The sequence below is a fragment of the Sorex fumeus genome, unplaced genomic scaffold (assembly GCF_029834395.1).
Source record: "Sorex fumeus unplaced genomic scaffold, SorFum_2.1 ptg000008l, whole genome shotgun sequence".
Lineage (NCBI taxonomy): Eukaryota > Metazoa > Chordata > Mammalia > Eulipotyphla > Soricidae > Sorex > Sorex fumeus.
Window position 1 is genome coordinate 89,560,693 of NW_026606065.1, and position 18,140 is coordinate 89,578,832.

At 38.8% G+C, this 18,140-nt stretch overlaps 1 protein-coding gene across 1 annotated transcript in view; it reads left to right on the top strand.

The window, feature by feature from the left end:
- The window catches only part of SOHLH2 (spermatogenesis and oogenesis specific basic helix-loop-helix 2), a 50,120-nt gene that overhangs the window by 19,878 nt on the left and 12,102 nt on the right, over positions 1 to 18,140 (top strand). The window contains exons 3-6 of the mRNA XM_056109814.1: positions 6,806 to 6,867; positions 6,943 to 7,047; positions 8,672 to 8,771; positions 11,979 to 12,089. Of these exons, the coding sequence (XP_055965789.1) occupies positions 6,806 to 6,867; positions 6,943 to 7,047; positions 8,672 to 8,771; positions 11,979 to 12,089 (378 nt within the window). The remainder of the gene's footprint in view (positions 1 to 6,805; positions 6,868 to 6,942; positions 7,048 to 8,671; positions 8,772 to 11,978; positions 12,090 to 18,140) is intronic.

Sequence of the window (18,140 nt, forward strand, 5' to 3'; positions counted from 1 at the left end):
AAAAGCATGTTTTTATTTCAAACTCATAGTTTTTCGTAGAGTATTTACCTTGTGAATGAATGGCCTCATTTATAAGGCATTGAAGCCTTCATTTAGGACTATTCTTTTGAATTTGGACTAACTTATAATTTACTAAAATTAAGAGTATTTGTTTACCTTTTCTTCTGCTCTATTTTATATTTTCCCCTTAGATCATTGTTGTTATATAATATTTCAAAACCTGGAAATATCCAAGAAAATATATAACCATTTATAACCATTTACCTTGTATTTTTCTCTGTGTACTCTATGATCAGTAACTCTATGATCAGAAACATCCACATTTATCTTCAGTATTAGAGGTGGGTCACAAATTTATATGCTTATAAGACATTGATTTTTAGTGAAAATAAGAAATAGAGCCTATTAACTTACCAGGGTGATTTTAAAATTTATAAGCAGTTTCTTTAAAAGTTTTCTTACACTTACTCTTATAGAAGAAATACAATTTTTAGCTTAGAGACTATCATTGATCATTTTTAATTATTTATAAAAATATTGGTACTTTCCCAAGTGACAATCTAAGGAATCATGGCACATCTGAATTTCAGATTAACATTCTTTGCATGCTTCCCCATTTGATTTTATTTTAAAAATACATTTTTGAGTCAGATGAACTAAAATCCTCCCAGTGGTAAAATATTTTAAGATAGTCTTAGAATTCATACACTTGGCTTCAGAATTCTAGGGATATTTGACTCCTGGCTGAAATCCCTTCTCAAAATTGAACCACATGGAAAGGGCAGATGTTTGGCAACTCGAGCCTATCCAGTCTGTCTTCCAAAGGTAGAGACAGAAAATTAAACAGGTTTCAAACTCATCAACGTGTACGTTCTGTCTGAATTTGTGCTATTTTTCATCCCATAAAATGGCTCTGAGGTTTTAAGCTTCTGTGGTTCTCTTGAGTTCCGAAAATTGAACCACAGGAAAGGAATGTAGCATGCATGCAGCTCCATCCACACAGTCTGCAGATCATGTATGGATTGGATTGCAGTTTCTTTCATGCCGTTTCAGTTTTCTGAGCAGTTAACCTGATACTTAGGAAACCCAATCATATGACCCACAGAGATCGAACACGCTATCCAGTAGAGACCCCGATTTAAAACCTTCCTGAATTTGACAGTGCTGCCCAGGCAATCTTGCTAGTCATTTTGTGTGGACTTGGCCCTTGGTACCTGTCAGTTAACAGTTTTCTGAAAACATGATTCTATTACTTGATGATGTGATAGGAAATTCCTTTTCACTTCTGGTGCTGTAGCCTGTAGTGGACGGACCTAAGAGGGTCACCTTTGACAAGCAATGTCGTTGGAGCAGGGCATGTGGAACCTTCCCTGTCACTGGGACACACTCTTGGACTTTAGTATGTTAGAACACAACTGCCTGCTAGTAGTAAGTAAAATAGTGTTTTCGGGTTTACTGGCAAACACCACTTTCTTACTAAAAAGATCTTTTAAATTAAATAGGTATACCAGAAATACAATATATTTTAAAACAAATCTCAAAGAAACTGCCCAAAGTTAAGTTTGACTGCCTTTGACCCACAGACAGCATAATGGATAATTTTCCTCAAGAAGACCAATTCCCCAAAATAACACTGATCTTGACCTGTGAAGTTTATTATGTCTTGAAAAGAAGTGAGTTTAAAAGTTTCCTCCTGGCTTTATAGGGGCTGGAGCGATAGCACAGTGGTAGGGCGTTTGCCTTGCACGCAGCCAACATGGCCGAGCCGAGTTCGATTCCTCCGCCCCTCTCGGAGAGCCCGGCAAGCTACCGAGAGTATCTCGCCTGCACGGCAGAGCCTGGCAAGCTCCCCATGACGTATTCGATATGCCAGACACAGTAACAACAAAGTCTCCAATGGAGACGTTACTGGGCCCGCTCGAGCAAATCGATGAGCAATGGGAGGGCCTTTACCTTTACCTTTACACAAATCTTTATTTGTCTAATTAGATGACGATAGCTTTTTAAGGGCAGGGCTTTCCTAAGGTTCTTAGGTCAGTAGAATATAGCGCTTAGCCCCAAGCACTTCTATATTTGTTCCAACTACTAGAGACCAGACTCCAGACTGGGACAGGGCTGGAGAGGGGTGCAGCCACAGCGAGCTTCTGGCTGCCTCCACTTCCAGAGAGCACAGGAGACAGATGGGGGCGGTGAGTCTCCTCTCTCCTATGTGGAGTAAAGTTGGGAACCTTCATATTTTCTTTGATTGCTTTGTTTTGGGGCCACACTTGGTGGTGCTCGGGGGTCACTCCTGGCTCTGCACTTACAGATCACTCCTGGCAATACTTAGGGGAGGGCTGGGGATCGAACCTGTGTTGGCCACACACAAGGCAAGCACCCTACCTGCTGTACTATTCCTCTGGCCCCGAACACTCGTATTTTCAGGGACACGTGCATTCAGTGTTTTCTGTAAAATGTGAGGAGAAATCTTTTCTCTGTTTCCAGAGAATTGTCAAGCTTTATAACTGAAGAGACTTCAATTGAGATGATACTCAAGGTCTTAAAACCTGCAATTTGATTTTGGTATGTTAAGTATTAATTGGACTGAGTAAAGGAGGTGGTTTTGTTTTTGTGTCGCTTAGTGTCACAAAGGAAAACTAAGGGAGACTTTTTTTTTTGTCTTCTTTTCTTTCTTTCTTTTTTGTGATCATGGAAATCAGACAGCTGCTTAAATTGATTGTTGGAATTCCTGTACAGTTAGGGTTCACCAGAAGACAAAGTATTTGGATTGATAATTAAGTTTGTGTTTAAGATAAAAATCCAGTAATTTGAGTTCTGTCTGAGGTAAAGGTTGAAATTTGATATACTGATATACTGATCAGTTTTTCAGATATTATCCATTTTTGACAAATCAATTCAAGCCATTTAAAAAATAAAATTATTTGTAAAATCAGAGGATTTTTAAAATTTCTCTAATGTTTAGAGTATTTTAACTTACTACATTTTGTGAATCCACCCTTTTTTTTAAACGGGGATTGTTTTTGGGTCACACCTGGCTGTGCTTAGTAATTCCTCCAGACTCAATGCTCAGGGATCACTTCTGGTTGTACTTGGGAAACTCTGTATGGTGCCAGGTATTGAACCTGACTTGTCCATGGAAGGGCAAGTAACCTACCCGCTATATTATTACTCTGGCCCCCACAGTATTTTTCAATTTAAAAAAAAATATTTCTTTCAGTGGGCCTGTCCACTCACTTTCTTCCACCTTTCTTTCCTCCTCTTGTTATCCATACTTCCATTATATCCCGCACTCTTTCATCACTTAAAAATATATATGTGGGGGCCCATATCTGTAGTGGGTAAAGGTACTTGGTGTGTATGGACCAACCCAGATTCAATCCCTGAAATTGAACAAACAACAACAATATAACTGTATATATGAATGAAATGCTTGCAGTGTGGCAGTTGCCTACTTTTCACTTGCTCACTCCACAGCACACCACTATACTGATGTGCTTTTCTTACCACCACATTTATTTATTTTCCATTTAAGAAAATTTATTGTCATAAAGCTGTTCACAATATTTGTTTACATTTAATATTTCAACACCAACCCACCACCACCCAAGCCTGCTCCATAGGTAGATACTGTCACTGTCACTGTCCTCCCGTTGTTCATCGATTTGCTCGTGTTGGCCCAGTAACGTCTCCATCGTGAGACTCGTTACTGTGTTTGGCATATCGAATACATCATGGGTAGCTTGCCAGGCTCTGCCGTGCGGGCGAGATACTCTCGGTAGCTTGCCGGGCTCTCCAAGAGGGGTGGAGGAATCGAACTTGGGTCAGTCATGTTGGCTGGGTGCAAGGCAAACGCCCTACCGCTGTGCTATCGCTCAGTCCAGGCAGATACTAAATAATTTATTTTGTATTGCTTGTTAGGGCTGGAGCAATAGCACAGCGGGTAGGGCGTTCGCCTTACAAGCAGCCAACATGGCCGAGCCGAGTTCGATTCCTCCGCCCCTCTCGGAGAGCCCGGCAAGCTACCAAGAGTATCTCGCCCGCACGGCAGAGTCTGGCAAGCCACCCATGATGTATTCGATATGCCAAACACAGTAACAACAAAAATCTCCAATGGAGATGTTACTGGGCCCGCTCGAGCAAATCAATGAACAACGGGAGGGCCTTTACCCTTTATTGCTTGTTATGAATAGTATGAAATGTAGTGTGGCCGCAAAAGCGGTTGCACATTCCTGGAATTCTAAAATTTTTAAATATTTGGAATCTGGAGGTATCTCTGCAGAGTGCTGCTCTCATCTGAGATTCATTTGTGAGTCTCTGAATCATGGACAGTAATGCGCTTAAATGGCACCTGGAGGCAGTCCTTGGCTGTGACTGCCAGGAACTGGAAGGGACAGGAGATGCGGGGGAGGTCACCCTCTCCAACTCCGTGTAGCCTGGAGTTTTCAGTCACTAGATCCTCTTATCTAGGTTTTTCAGCAGATTCATTCTCATGCATTTACCACCACATTTAGCCATCCAGTCAGCGTCTTTTCTACCTGTTTGATGGTAGTGTTTCTGCCTGAGCTGCTTGGTTGTTAGAAACCAGACTGTCTTTCCTTTCTTCTCTTTCAGCCCAAACTCCTCAGAATTCATTGAACAGAATTAAGTTTAACTAGACGCCAACTGGGTGGACGTCACAGTTTAGCAACATCTTGCCTGTTTGAAGTAATTAGTCCATAGTTCTGATTTTTTTTTTTTTAAAGAAAGTCCTGTGCTCTGTTTCCTTTTCTTGAACGTCAGCTCTTGTCTGCATGATTCTAGTTTGATCTCAGTCCCCTTTGCTACATTCCACCAAGCCAGCAGGCCACAAAGAGTCTTTCTGAAATGCGAAGACTTGTGTTACTTCTGAGTATATTAGCTTCTGAGTATATTATATCATTAGTATAATAACTTCTCAGGTTATTAGTGTCCATTTCCCCCTTTTCAGTTAAATTTCAGGTATTTCATTTGGCTTAATCTGGGGTGTCACTGGAGTGTACTTGATTGCTCGTCTTGCTTCTTTCTCCCAAGCCCATCTTTCCTGTAGCTCACTCTTAGCTCTTGTTACCCTCTCGGTATTTCTGCTGAGGACACTGTGAGACTCCAGAACAGGTGATACCCAGCTATTTGCTCCCATCTGTCCCTTGGCTTCTCTGCAACAGCACTGGACACTTATTTGCCCACTTCTTTAACTATCTACAGCAATTTGTCTGCCTCTGTCCTCCCTGCCTGCTGTGCTTTCTACACACAGCCGTAGCACAGCAGGTGAGGCGTTTGTCTTGCAAGAGGCTGACCCGGCCGACCCAAGTTCGATTCCTCTGCCCCTCTCGGACAGCCCGGCAAGCTACCGAGAGTATCTCACCTGCACAGCAAAGCCTGGCAAGCTATGCATGACGTATTCGATATGCCAAATGGAGACGTTACTGGGCCCGCTCGAGCAAATCAATGAACAATGGGAGGACAGTGCCACAGTGCTATCCTCCCCAGAAAACCAATAACCTTATAACAGTTATCTTTTTCTCTCTTATTTTACATACACCGCATACTAATACCTTAAGAATATCTTTTTCTGGGGCTAGAGTGATAGCACAGCGGGTAGGGCATTTGCCTTGCATGCGGTTGACCCGGGTTTGATTCCCAGCATCCCACATGGTCCCCTGAGCACCGCCAGGAGTAATTCCTGAGTGCAGAACCAGGAGTAACCCCTGAGCATCGCTGGGTGTGACCCAAAAAGCAAAAAAAAAAAAAAATCTTCTTTTTCTTAAGCAGTTTTCACCTGCTCTTTTTGAAGTCCAGTTTACAGGAATACAATGCTGTAGAAGTCCCTTAAAAAAAAAAGCAACTATTTCCAATACTTATATGTATAAGATTACTAGAAATTTAGAATTACTTCACTCTTACATGTAATGAACAATAATGCCACAAGATTGCTCTGTGAATTCTGAGGCATGTGAAGGAGAGCAGAGAGCATGATGGACACCGTGCACCATGGTGCGTCTCCAGCTCCGTCTGAGGCAGGCTTGTTTCGGCTTGGCCCTCTCTGCCTCCCGCTCACTGGTGGTTGGGCTTAAAGCATGTCGTAGAAACCTTGTTGAGTGCCAAATAAGAGATGGTATCTTTTAAAAATAACCAAGGAACTAATATTCTGCTTATTTTATGATTTTCTTTCTAAGTTGTTGTTGTCATAGAAATCAGGGTTTAATTTTCCCTCTGTTATTGTCTTTATATACATGTGTTTTTAATAAGGGTCATTTTTCTTATGGGATTTCCTGTATTCTGGATTTTGCTGATTTAATTTTCATGCTGTTGTTTAAAATAGTCCTCTCTTAAATTTCTTATAAATTGGTGGCTATATCTAGTCTTTGGATAAGATTTAAACTCTTTAAAAAAAAGTATGAATAAATGTTCTCTTTTGACTTACTAATTTCAGATGCTGTTTACTCTAAATTTATATGTTATCCCACCATTTAATTTTAATTTTTTAATTTTTTGCTTTTTGGGTCACATAAATTTAGTAATGCCTGGCGATGCATAGGCATTACTCCTGGCTCATGCACTCAGGAATTACTCCTGGTGGTACTTAGGGAACCGTATGGGATACTGGGAATCGAACCCGGGTCATCCACATGCAAGGCAAATGCCCTACCCTCTGTGCTATCACTCAAGCCCAATGCCACCATTTTAAATTCTAAATAAAGAAAATACTATAGTTCTTAAAAAAACAGAATGGGTAAATTGCAATTTTTCCATTGAACATTTTTCTTCATTTTTACTTTATTCCTTTCAGGTTTGGCAAGATGAAAAATTCACAATTGCTGTTTGTTTCTATAATCCCTGAAAATTTTAAAGGTATGTGCCTGCTGGTTAGATTACATTTTTCCAAGTTGAAATAGTAAGATCAATATTTAATACAGAGATTCTTAGGTTGTGTTTCAGGTTATGGAGCTGATATTACTTTAACTGAACCAATGACCATGGAAAAAATAAATATTGTGGTGAAATACTGGATAGCATATTTCTCAAATACTGGTGAGTAGAAAACAGATTTCCAAAGATTTGAAAATTTTAATTAAAATTCTTTTTAGCATGCTATATTTGTAAAATTTTAAGTTGGTTTTACATTTGTTCTTTTTGCTTCCTAAAGATTATAGTGTATGCTGTGTACAATAAGAACATGTCTGTATTAATCATAGCCCAAAGAAGTAAATATAAATAAAACAAAGGAAAACATGTTCTCTATCTTTGAAGGGAAATTTTCACTTGTTAGGGTTTATAAAATATCTCACAGAGATGAGTACGATGCACTGATAAATTCAGAGATTTTGCTTTTGGTAGTCTACCTTTTTTCTTAGTCATTAAAATGGACTGAGAGGCTGGAAAGGAAGAAGTGAGTTGGGTGCTTATCTTACCTGCGAGCAACCAGGCTTCAGCTTCCTGGCTTCCCATATCACCTGCTAAGTCCTGCCAGGAGTGATTTCTGGGTGCAGAGACAGGAGTGAGCTCTGAGCAGCACTTGGTGTGCCCCACCCCGTTTTTGTACTTTCTGCTTTCCCAAGTGCTTGCCTATAAATTATTTTACTTCTTCAAATTAATAAAGTGGTTTTCCTTTCCATTTCAGATTTTTAGACTTAGATTATTAGTATCAGTGCTTCAGTTAGACCTGACATTTTTAAACTCGTCACCTGTATTGTTTTTTTCATATCATTGGCACCTAAGTAAGCAAATTAACAGTAGTTTAATATGTCTTATGAAAGGACAGGCTACAATTTTTAAATTAAATTCTGCTGGAATCATTGTTGGTCAGTAACAACTCCTGGTTTTTCTAAGTCATGTGTGTCCTCTTCAAACACGTTCCACATGTAGTTCTGTACATACCTCCTTCAATATTTGTTTTTATTATAGTTTAACATGGTTACAATAGTGTTCATGTTTATGGTGTCATACAAAGTGTTTGCACCCTACCCCTGGAAGGTGCCCATCTCCCCTTAAAAGTCTTTTAAGATATTCAGGGAATATTCATGAGTCTGTTTTGAAACATTTTATTGACTCCCAGCCTCTGCGGTTTTTAGAGTTTTTCTGGAAATGACTAGCCATGGTGACCAGAGTCCTTTTTACATCTTCTTGTTTGGATCTCAGTGGTTATGGCCACCTGTCTAGGACCCATCCTGTCTTGTTGGTCACAGTCTTGTTTGCTTCTAGTCATCAGCTAAGCAGCTGCCAAAAAAAAAAAAAAAAAGGCCCAGCAAGCCCATGTTTTGATGCCAATGTTTTGACATCACAGCTGCCTACTGAAGATTCAGATTTTCTCTCTCTATCACTGACTGACATTTACCTTAAATAAGAACTTAATAGAACTTAATAAGAAACTCCATTGAATATGTTTTCAGCACACCCATCTCTTAAGTTACTAAAATATGGCTGGAAGAGGATGTCCTGGGAAAATAATATTTTAGTTTTGCTTTCTAATGTGGCCTGTTTCCTGCTTCACTGATTGAAATTATCTTCTTTTTAAAAATATGTACTGCTTTATAAAATCTACTCAGTAAAAAGTGACAACTGCTTTTGACTAATATGTGTGACTTGATTAAGACTAATCCATGTGAATGAGTGTCATCCTTCCCAGTGATAATGGTCTCTATTTGAAAACTTGCAGTTAAGAATGAAAATTCTCTAAACCTTGAAGAACTTGGTTTGCCCTTGCAGAAGTCGTGCAGTGACCACCTGGGACATTTTTCTACTGATCTATTTACTTGGTTAGTTTTTTTTTCATTATAGCATTTTTTGGTAGTACATTATAGTAAATATTATGAACACTTTATTGCATAGAACACTTAAAATAAGTTTTCTTTATGGAAGAGGGATATAATTTTTTTTCTGCATTTCAAAATCCTGGGTATGGACAGCAGAAATACATTATAGAAGCATTCAACTTATTATGAAGAATTTAATAATAATCATAGTGTACTATGGAGAAGTAGGTAAGCTTACAAGATAAAAGTCCCCAACACTGGATGCGTTAGAGTCTGGGTTACTGCTAATCAAAACTAGATAATATATTCAAACTTTTTAAAAACAATTGAGTCTGGATTCAGGCTGTGGCACTGCATGTATCTTCCTGCACCCTTCCAGGAGTGATATGAGTAAAGGGTCATGAGTAAGCTCTGAGCACCACCAAGTGTGACCCCCAAACTAAAAAAAAAACACTGGAGTTTTTCTTTGAACAGAAACCTTTATATAATCTCCCAATATTTAAACAACACTTCAGCTCTTACCCGTTGCCACTAAGCTTCTCCTGAGGCCTGTTTTTGAATCAGTGAACTGGTTCCTTGACAGTTGTTTATAATACCTTATAAAATATTTTTGTCTCTTTTGAAGATTTTATTATATTTTTATTGAAACATTTATTTTTTATTTTTTTAATTTTTTCGCTGGTGCGATAGCACAGTGGTAGGGCATTTGCCTTGCGCACAGCCAGCCTGGCCGAGCCAGGTTCGATTCCTCCTCCCCTCTTGGAGAGCCTGGCAAGCTACCGAGAGTATTCAGTATCCCAAACACAGTAACAAGAAGTCTCACAATGGAGACGTTACTGGGCCCGCTTGAGGAAATCGATGAACAATGGGAGGACAGTGACAGTGGACAGTGTCTTTTGAAGATTTTATTTTTTTATATTAATTTTTATTGAAACATTTATTTTTTATTTTTTTTTATTTTTAAATTTTTATTAGTGAAACTTGGGTTGGCCATGTTGGCCGCTTGCAAGGCAAACGCCCTACTGCTGTGGGCTGAGCGATAGCACAGCGGTAGGGCGTTTGCCTTGCATGCAGCCAACATGGCCAACCCGAGTTAAATTCCTCTGCCCCTTTCGGAGAGCCCGGGAAGCTACCGAGAGTATCTTGCCCGCACGGCAGAGCCTGGCAAGCTACCCGTGATGTACTCGATATGCCAAACACAGTAACAAGAAGTCTCACGATGGAGACGTTACTGGGCCTGCTCGAGCAAATCGATGAACAACGGGAGGACCGTTACTGTGACCGTGATTAGTGAAACACCATGAGGTACAGTTGTAGACTTACAAATTTTTGTGCTTGGGTTTCAATTAGACAGTGTTTGAGTACCCATCCCTCCACCAGTGCCCATTTCCCACCACCACGGGTCCCAGCATCCCTCCCACCCCCATCCCCCCATCCCACTCTGCCTCTGTGGCAGGGCATTCCCTTCTGTTCTCTCTCTCCTTTTGGGTGCTGTGGTTTGCAAAAGAGGCATTGAGTGGCAGTCATGTTCGGTCTGTAGTCTACTTTGAAACACTGTTGTTTTGAAAATTACTCTTGTTTGAGCTTCATGCAAACGTTGCCCAGCAACAAGCCACTCCAGTGTCAGGTCCCTCCACCAGTGTCCCCAGCTTTACCCCCTCCCCATACACCTCTTTAACAGGCATATTTTTAAGTTTGGTTATTGTTATTTAGGAATCACACTTGCAGGACTCTGTGATTTCGATAGATACATCTACCACCATGGGGGGGCCAAGGTCTCTGATTCCTGCCTCTGTTGCCTCTTGTCTGCCGCGTCTTTGCTCCTGATTTATTTCCTTTCCTGTCCTCATTTCTAGAATCCAGGGTCAAGGTCATCTAAGTGCCCTCTACCCCCTACACACACTTGATATCTGGCATTCCCGTATCTGTTTATTTTGTATATCCGAGGCAGATAAGATCATCTGATATTTTTTCTTCTGACTTCACTGAGATTTTAGAACTGGCATTCAAAATAGACATTTGAACAACTAGAGGTCATATCCTTTGATTACTATATCATATGTTTTGAAAAATTTCATTTCTATAAATTATTCCCTTCAATTTGGGCTGATATTTAAGGAAATTTAGAATAAATTATAGAAAAAACAGATTTAAATGAGGACCTCTGTGACAATTTGAGTCTGTCACTTCCAGAATTTGTACCTTGTAACCATCACCTGTTTGTGGAAATGTGACCATATACAATTTTGAACAAGAAAGAGACTTGGCAACTAACAAATGTGGTTAAATCAAATATACATTCATTGAAGCAGTATGGAGATACCTGCATCCTTGACCTCATATAACATTTAACATAAAAAAACTTATTAAGTTTTCTGTGGGATAAGAGGTTAGATAGGGTTTGGAAGGCTTTGTAAATTTTTTGGTATTATTTGTACCTGCTTTTAAAGATCTACTGATTAAAATTTAGTTGTCTTCAAAAACAAAGTGGTAGTTTTTACCACTATAAGTAAAAATAAAACTTCAAATCAAATTATAGCTTATGGGATAAGGAAATACTATTATTTTGTAAGATTCTTCGGGAAATATTATTTTAAGTATTCAAAATATGCATAGAAGTTTTTTTTAATTGGTAGAGGGAGCCAGAGCTATAGTACAGCAGGTAGGATGCTTGCCTTGTGCACAGGTGACCTGGGTTGAGTCTCTAGCATCCCATAGTCTCCTGAGCCCCATCAGGAATGATCCCTGAGTGCAGAGTTCTAAGTATCACTGGGTTTGGCCCCCAAACAAAACAAAATAAAAATAAAAAATGTTGGAGCCAGAAAATTTTTTTTTATTAAGTACTGGAAATTTCCCTCTGCTGACCAAGATGGAATAGTGTAACTTAGCCTTTTTAATCCTTTGTATCTTTCCTGTTATAATGCACCATAAGATAGAATCATGTGATTTGGAATTGTCACAATTGATATGAACAGAATTTGTATATTTGGGATTTTTTTCAGTGATAGAGTTTATGGCAATATGATAAAAACTGTTTGAAATAAAGCATCCTCAATTGAAATCATAAAGCCATATGAATTAACAAATATATACCAGTCCTTTGTTGGTACAAGAAACTTTGAGAAGCATATTTTTATGAGTATATTGGTACTTAGAGCAGTCTTAGAATTGCCTATCTCTTTATTGTGTGATTTTCCCTCTTGATTCTAGTTCTGAATCTCCAAAAACTGGCACTGGTTTGGAATTACAGGCTCCACTATCAGATTTTGAGAAAAGCAAAAAGATTTCTCTTCTTCATTCAAGCAAGGAAAAGCAAAGGAGGTGAATATTGATACAAGCCCCTTTCTAGAATTATTCTTTTACAGGAAGAAATTACTTTCATTAATGTCATAGCATTTTTAAATATTATTAAAGGTTTATGTGAAATTAGAAATATGGAAATTAAATATATGCCATTCACTTATTTAATTAAAAGAACTATGTATGTCTGTAATGCACCAGAATACAAAGAAAACCTAAGAAAGAAATCCTTGTTTTCAAGAATCTTATTCTAATACCCAGACTCTTTATAAATATGATATTAAATAAAAATACGTTTTTGATAAATTTTATGGTGCTGAAGAACACAGTACCACCTGGAAAGTTGTTTAAGACATAATGAGGGAATAGGAGGTTTTCTGAGAAATTTCATTGGATAGCTAAATTGCAGTTTAAACAAAAAAGTCACAATTAATTTGATTTGGAAGTCAGGGAACCTATTTATATTTCATATGGTGAGACTAATAGGTACAAAGCCTGATAACATAAGAAAACAGGGCCTGGAAAAATACAGGTGGAGTAGTTACCTTGCATATGGCTGGTCTGGGTTCAATCCATGGTACCACATATGGTCCGCTGAGCTCTACCTGGAGTGATCCCTGAGCACCACTAAGTATGGCCCAAAACAAACAAAAACAACACAAGAAAACAGTGAACTTGTGGAACTGCAGATAATTAACTTGGCTCTTAGATGGGAGATAGTTGGTAAGGACAGGGTATATTATGTTAAGTAATTTGAAATTCAGCCTGAATTTCTAGGGAAGCACTGCAGGATTTAGCAAAGGTGTGATAGGACCATATTTTACTTTAAACTGAAGACCAGGGCAGGATAATAAGAGAGTGAATTGAACCTGGAGACCAGTGGAGTCTGCAATGAAATTGTGAGACATGGGAGAGTATCTCGCCCGCACGGCAGAGCCTGGCAAGCTACCCTTGCGGTATTCAATATGCCAAACACAGTAACAACAAAGTCTCCAATGGAGTCGTTACTGGGCCCGCTTGAGCAAATTGATGATCAACGGGAGGACAGTGACAGTGACAGGTGTTAATGGGACGGCGAGAAATAAGCCTGCTCTAGATAATTTTAGTAGGTGGAATTGGTAGAATATGGTTGAAGCAGGAGTTGAGTATAATTTCCAAGTAGGTGGTGGAACCAGGACTACCTATGATGTGGAATGAAATGATAATCTTGTAGTGGGAAATATTTCTGCTCTTGTTGAATTTGAATATCTGTAGGTTTAGATGGAGCTGCCTGAGGAGGAGTTTACCCATAGATTCTAGAGAAAGATCTAATCTAGATTTAGAACTATCAGAACATAGCATCTACCTGACACAGTGACTGTAGGGTTAGATGCAATACCTGAAAAAAAGTAGAGAAGATACAATTGGATCAAACTGCCCGAAAGGAAATCTCAACATTTAGGCAACAGGGAACAGAAGAGAGATCAGAAGAAAACGTTTTGAGGAAGATAAGAAGAAAATCTTGAGGGAGTGTATGGGGGAGATGGGGATAGAGAAACTTCTAAAGGGATGAGTCTCAAAGAGTGACACAGAGATCAAATAAGGTATTAGCAAATAATAAAGTATTTGTGTATAGCAAAACCTGAACCTTGCTGATCTTGTCAAAAGTAATTTCATTTGAACTTTTAAGGGAAAGCTCCCTATTGCCAAAAGTTGATAAAAATGACAAATATGGGAGATAGATGAAAAGGAGAAGATGTATGCCATGTGAAGGGGGGGTTAGAGAAAAATTAGACATCTTGATGAGACGAGGCCAGATTTGAATATTCATCTTTATATTTGAAGAGAAAACAAGCTGAAAGAGAAAAGTCTTTTTGTTGCTGTTGGTTTCTTGTTTGTTTTTGGTTGTATTTCTTTGGGGGTCACATCGAGTGGTTTCTAGGGATAACTCCTGGCTCTATGCTCAGGAATCACTCCTGGTGGGTTCAGAGGGCCATATGGGATGCTGGATATTGAACCTGGGCCAGTGCATGCAAGGCAAGCACCCTACTCACTGAACTATCACTCCAACCTCAAGGAAGGGAGGAGTCTTGAAGATACACACATGGTTTTATTTATATTGTATTTTAAATATTAACAACTTAAGTTGAACTTTGTAACAGTTGTATTTAATTTTTGACATTCAACTTAGTGGGAACTAGAGACATAGTAAGGCTCTTTCTTTATACATGGCCAGCTGGTGTAATCTGTAACATCCCATATGGTCCCCAGAGCACTGTAGGAATGATTACTGAATACAAATCCAGTAGTAACCCCTGAGCATTGTAGGTGTTGCCCCAAAACAAAACAAAAAATTCAACTTGGCAAATTTCCAAATTAAAATTTATAAAGTACCAGTATTAACCTAGGGTTTTTTTATGCTTTCACATTTTGGGCTGGGCTTGGCTCAGCAGTTTTTCCTGCTTGACATTTCTTGCTAATATTCAGTGACAGTCCAACCAGAAAGATCCAAGGTATTATGTCTGAAGCACATGGATGACTGGAAGGCCGAGCTCAGATGGGACTGGACTGTCAACTGGTACTTCTCTAGTGTAGTCATCCTGGGGTTGAACTTTTTCTTAACCAGGTAGCCCAGAGCTGCTAGAGATAAGGCTCCCTGAGGTACAGAAAAGAAGCTTTCAGCCTCCTAAGACCTAGGACCGGAATCTGGCCAAGAGCCACTTCTGCCATATGTTGTTGGTCAAAGCAGTCAGAGACTAATCAGATCCAGTGGGAGTGTGCGCGGACCCCACCTCAGTGAGATGAATGTCCAGGAATGTTAATTCCCTACAGCTGTTGAAAGGGTTGGTGACAGATATAGCCATTTCTGAGGAGGCAGAGGCCATGGAATTTAGAACTAGACGCAAGAATATCATGTCCACCAACATGCAGAGGATCAGAATCTAAATGTGGTTAGAAAGTTGAGCCCTTTGAATGGAACTCAGTGAGGGGAAAAAAATTGAGCAAGTTCTGCCAAATGGTCTCCATCATCTGCTGAAGATTAGCTGGAAGATGGTGGGTTTGTGGAACTTGGCAAAAGGTGCTAGAAGATGGGCTAGTCTGGTCAACATACCTTCATTCATGGGTTTTGTCCAAAGGAAATGTGTTATCCCACAGATTTGATGAGCTAAGATTTGATGAGTAAGAGAAGCTATAATTATACAGTTTATGCTCTAAGATTAGGTTCTTTCAAAACGTCTTAGGCTCAGATCAAAGACGTCCCGGTATTCATCTTGGCCTGTGCCTTTAGTGCATTGAGTTTGGACTGCATGACTCCATTTATCATCTGTTTTTATTAATATATAAAATGTAGATAGTGGGCACACCTTACAAGGATTTGTTGGAAATAAAAATAGTTCTTCTGAAAACAAAGTACAAAAAATGATTATGTTCTCTGTAATTTATTTTGTGCTAAAATTACAGTGGTATTAGTAAATAGTTATCACAGAGTGGTATTGGAAAATAGTAGCTTTCTTTCATTACTTTTCATGTTCAGATCTAATGTCGGCCATTTTTTCTGGAATCATAAGATTTCAGGTTTTGATTTTTTAGTTTTAATAGTTGAGAAAAATGTAAAATCAGAAGGCCACTCTATCCCTGTGGCATTAAAGATCTAGAAATATTTCTTTTCCAAAAGTGAAAACTATTACGAGGACCTTTAGAGTTTTTCTTGAGAGATACTAGCAAGTAAAAGATTTTTGATATTTGAGAAGTCTCTGTCTTCTGTAAAGGCTGAACCTTTACAATCCCAACAGCAGTGAACGAGAATCCTTTTGTCACCACATCTCCACCAACACGAGCTGTTTTCGGTCTTCTTTCTGCTGGGCATTTTCACTGATGTAAGGTGGCAGCTCATCGTTTTGGTTTGCATTTCCTTGATGCTCAGTAATGATGTGCACTCTCTCAAATGCTTGTTTATCAAGCTTTAGTCATCATTGAGAAGTGTCTGTCCTGCTCCTCTTCCCATCAAGCCTTATAAAGTGTGCCCATCTTCTCCACGTCACATCACTAAGAGGTATCTGTCCTACTTGTCTTCCCATTGATAGGATTGCTTGAATTGTTTTTGTTGAAGTTTGTGAATGTTTTATGTATCCTTTGTCTGGCATGTGGTGTGTGAACATTTTCTCCTATTTGTTAGCAGTGTCCTTTTATTTGGGGCATCTTTTCTTCACTCTTCAGAATCTGTTTAGTTTGGTGTAGTTTCATTTGTTATTGCTGCTTTTGTTTTCTTTGCGAGTGGAGTCATCTTTCCAGCAAACTGGACAGACCTTTGATATTACAGCTCAGGATTTCAGGACCCTAACACTGAAGTGACCTCTTCTTGAGTATAACTTCTGTAGAGGCTCTTCTGAAAGCTTTTACCCAAAGCAGGCACAGGCCAGCAGAGATTCAAAATAAGTGGAAATGGACCCTTATCTCTTCAGGAAAGAAATTATGAATAAGGATTAGTAATTTTGATCTGTATTATTTTTATTTCATTTAATATTGTAAGGAAAATTGACTTTTCATTGCTCACTGCTATTTCTGGGTTGCAGAAATGATCTTTCTATGTTTGATGAGTATTTCTAGTTTTCTTCCATTCCCATCCATTCAGTCTTGTCTGTCCCAACCAAACAGAAAGTGTGGGGACTCTCTACCTTTATTCCTGTAGAGGCGACCTTAGCGGCAGACACAACCATTCCAGGTCTATCAGATTGATACACACTATTGATTTTTTTTTAAGATGCCAACAAATTAGGAAACCATTTTGTATATATCACCATATTTATCATGTCTGGTGCCCTAAGCGTTGTGCAACTTATGTTTACATCAGTTATGATTTCCCAACAGCAAACATTTAAATATAGACATTTTTAGATGAAAGACATCATAGATATTTTGACACCAGCAGACCTAAAGGGTAAGGAAACTCTCTATACCGAAGGAAAATAAGAACAAATGAGACTTCTTGTCTCAAGAAAAGACTGGTTAGCATCAAAAGTAGTATACAGGTTCAGAACAAACATTTTACCCTTTCTTTCATTTAAAATGCCTCAACCATCTTTCATCAAAGTTTATAATGTTGAATTGTGGAGTTTGTAATTATCTGCACAAATGTAATACATATGTCAACTGTAACATGAAGTATGAATGAGATAAATGTTCTTTTATGATGCAGCATTTATATTATAGGTTATTTCTTAAAATATGAAATCTAAATAGACAGTAAAAAGTTACAGATAGAGGTTGTAATTCCTAGATTAATGATAAAAGGTAGGCAACAGTTGTAACCAGTCAGTAGGCAGAATTAATAGACAAAACCAAATGTTAAAAATTATTCAGGAGAAATGTACATTGGGTAAGCACTTTACCTTGCACATAGATGGCTGTATTTGATTCCTGGCAACCATATGATGTCCCAAACCCACCAGAAGTGCTCCCTGAGCACAGAACTAGGAGTAAGGCCTGAAAATAGCCAAAAGTGGTCCCACGAATCAAAACTATTCTAAAAGAAAATAGGAAAGGGAAAACCAAAAAAAATCAAGGAGATTACTTGAAAATGGTAGAACTTTGGGCCAGAGCAATAATATAGCTGGTGGGGTACTCGCCTTACATAGGGTCGACCCGGGTTCAATACCTGGCATGTGGTCCCTTGAGTCCTGCTAGAAGTGATCCCTGAGCACAGGGCCAGGAGTAATCCTTGAGCACCAGCATGTGTGGCCCCAAAACAACAAATATGGTAGGACTTTAACTATATTCAATTTGTAGACGGGAATTACCAGAATGATTAAAGAAAATAATAAAACAGACAGTTATCTGCTGCTTATATGAGGCCAACTTTAAATACAAATACATGGCAATGAAAATCAATGCAGAGCTGTATATATTTAATTTTACATGTACATATATATGGAAAAGTAAGTATAAGAATACCTGATTGACTGTCTTCTTTTCAAATAGACCTTAGAACAGACAGTATCACTCGAAGTAATCAGTAGTATTTCATAATGATGAAAGTGTCAACTTATCAGAATGATAAAACAATTACAGATAGATTGTGGTTATTTATTCCAA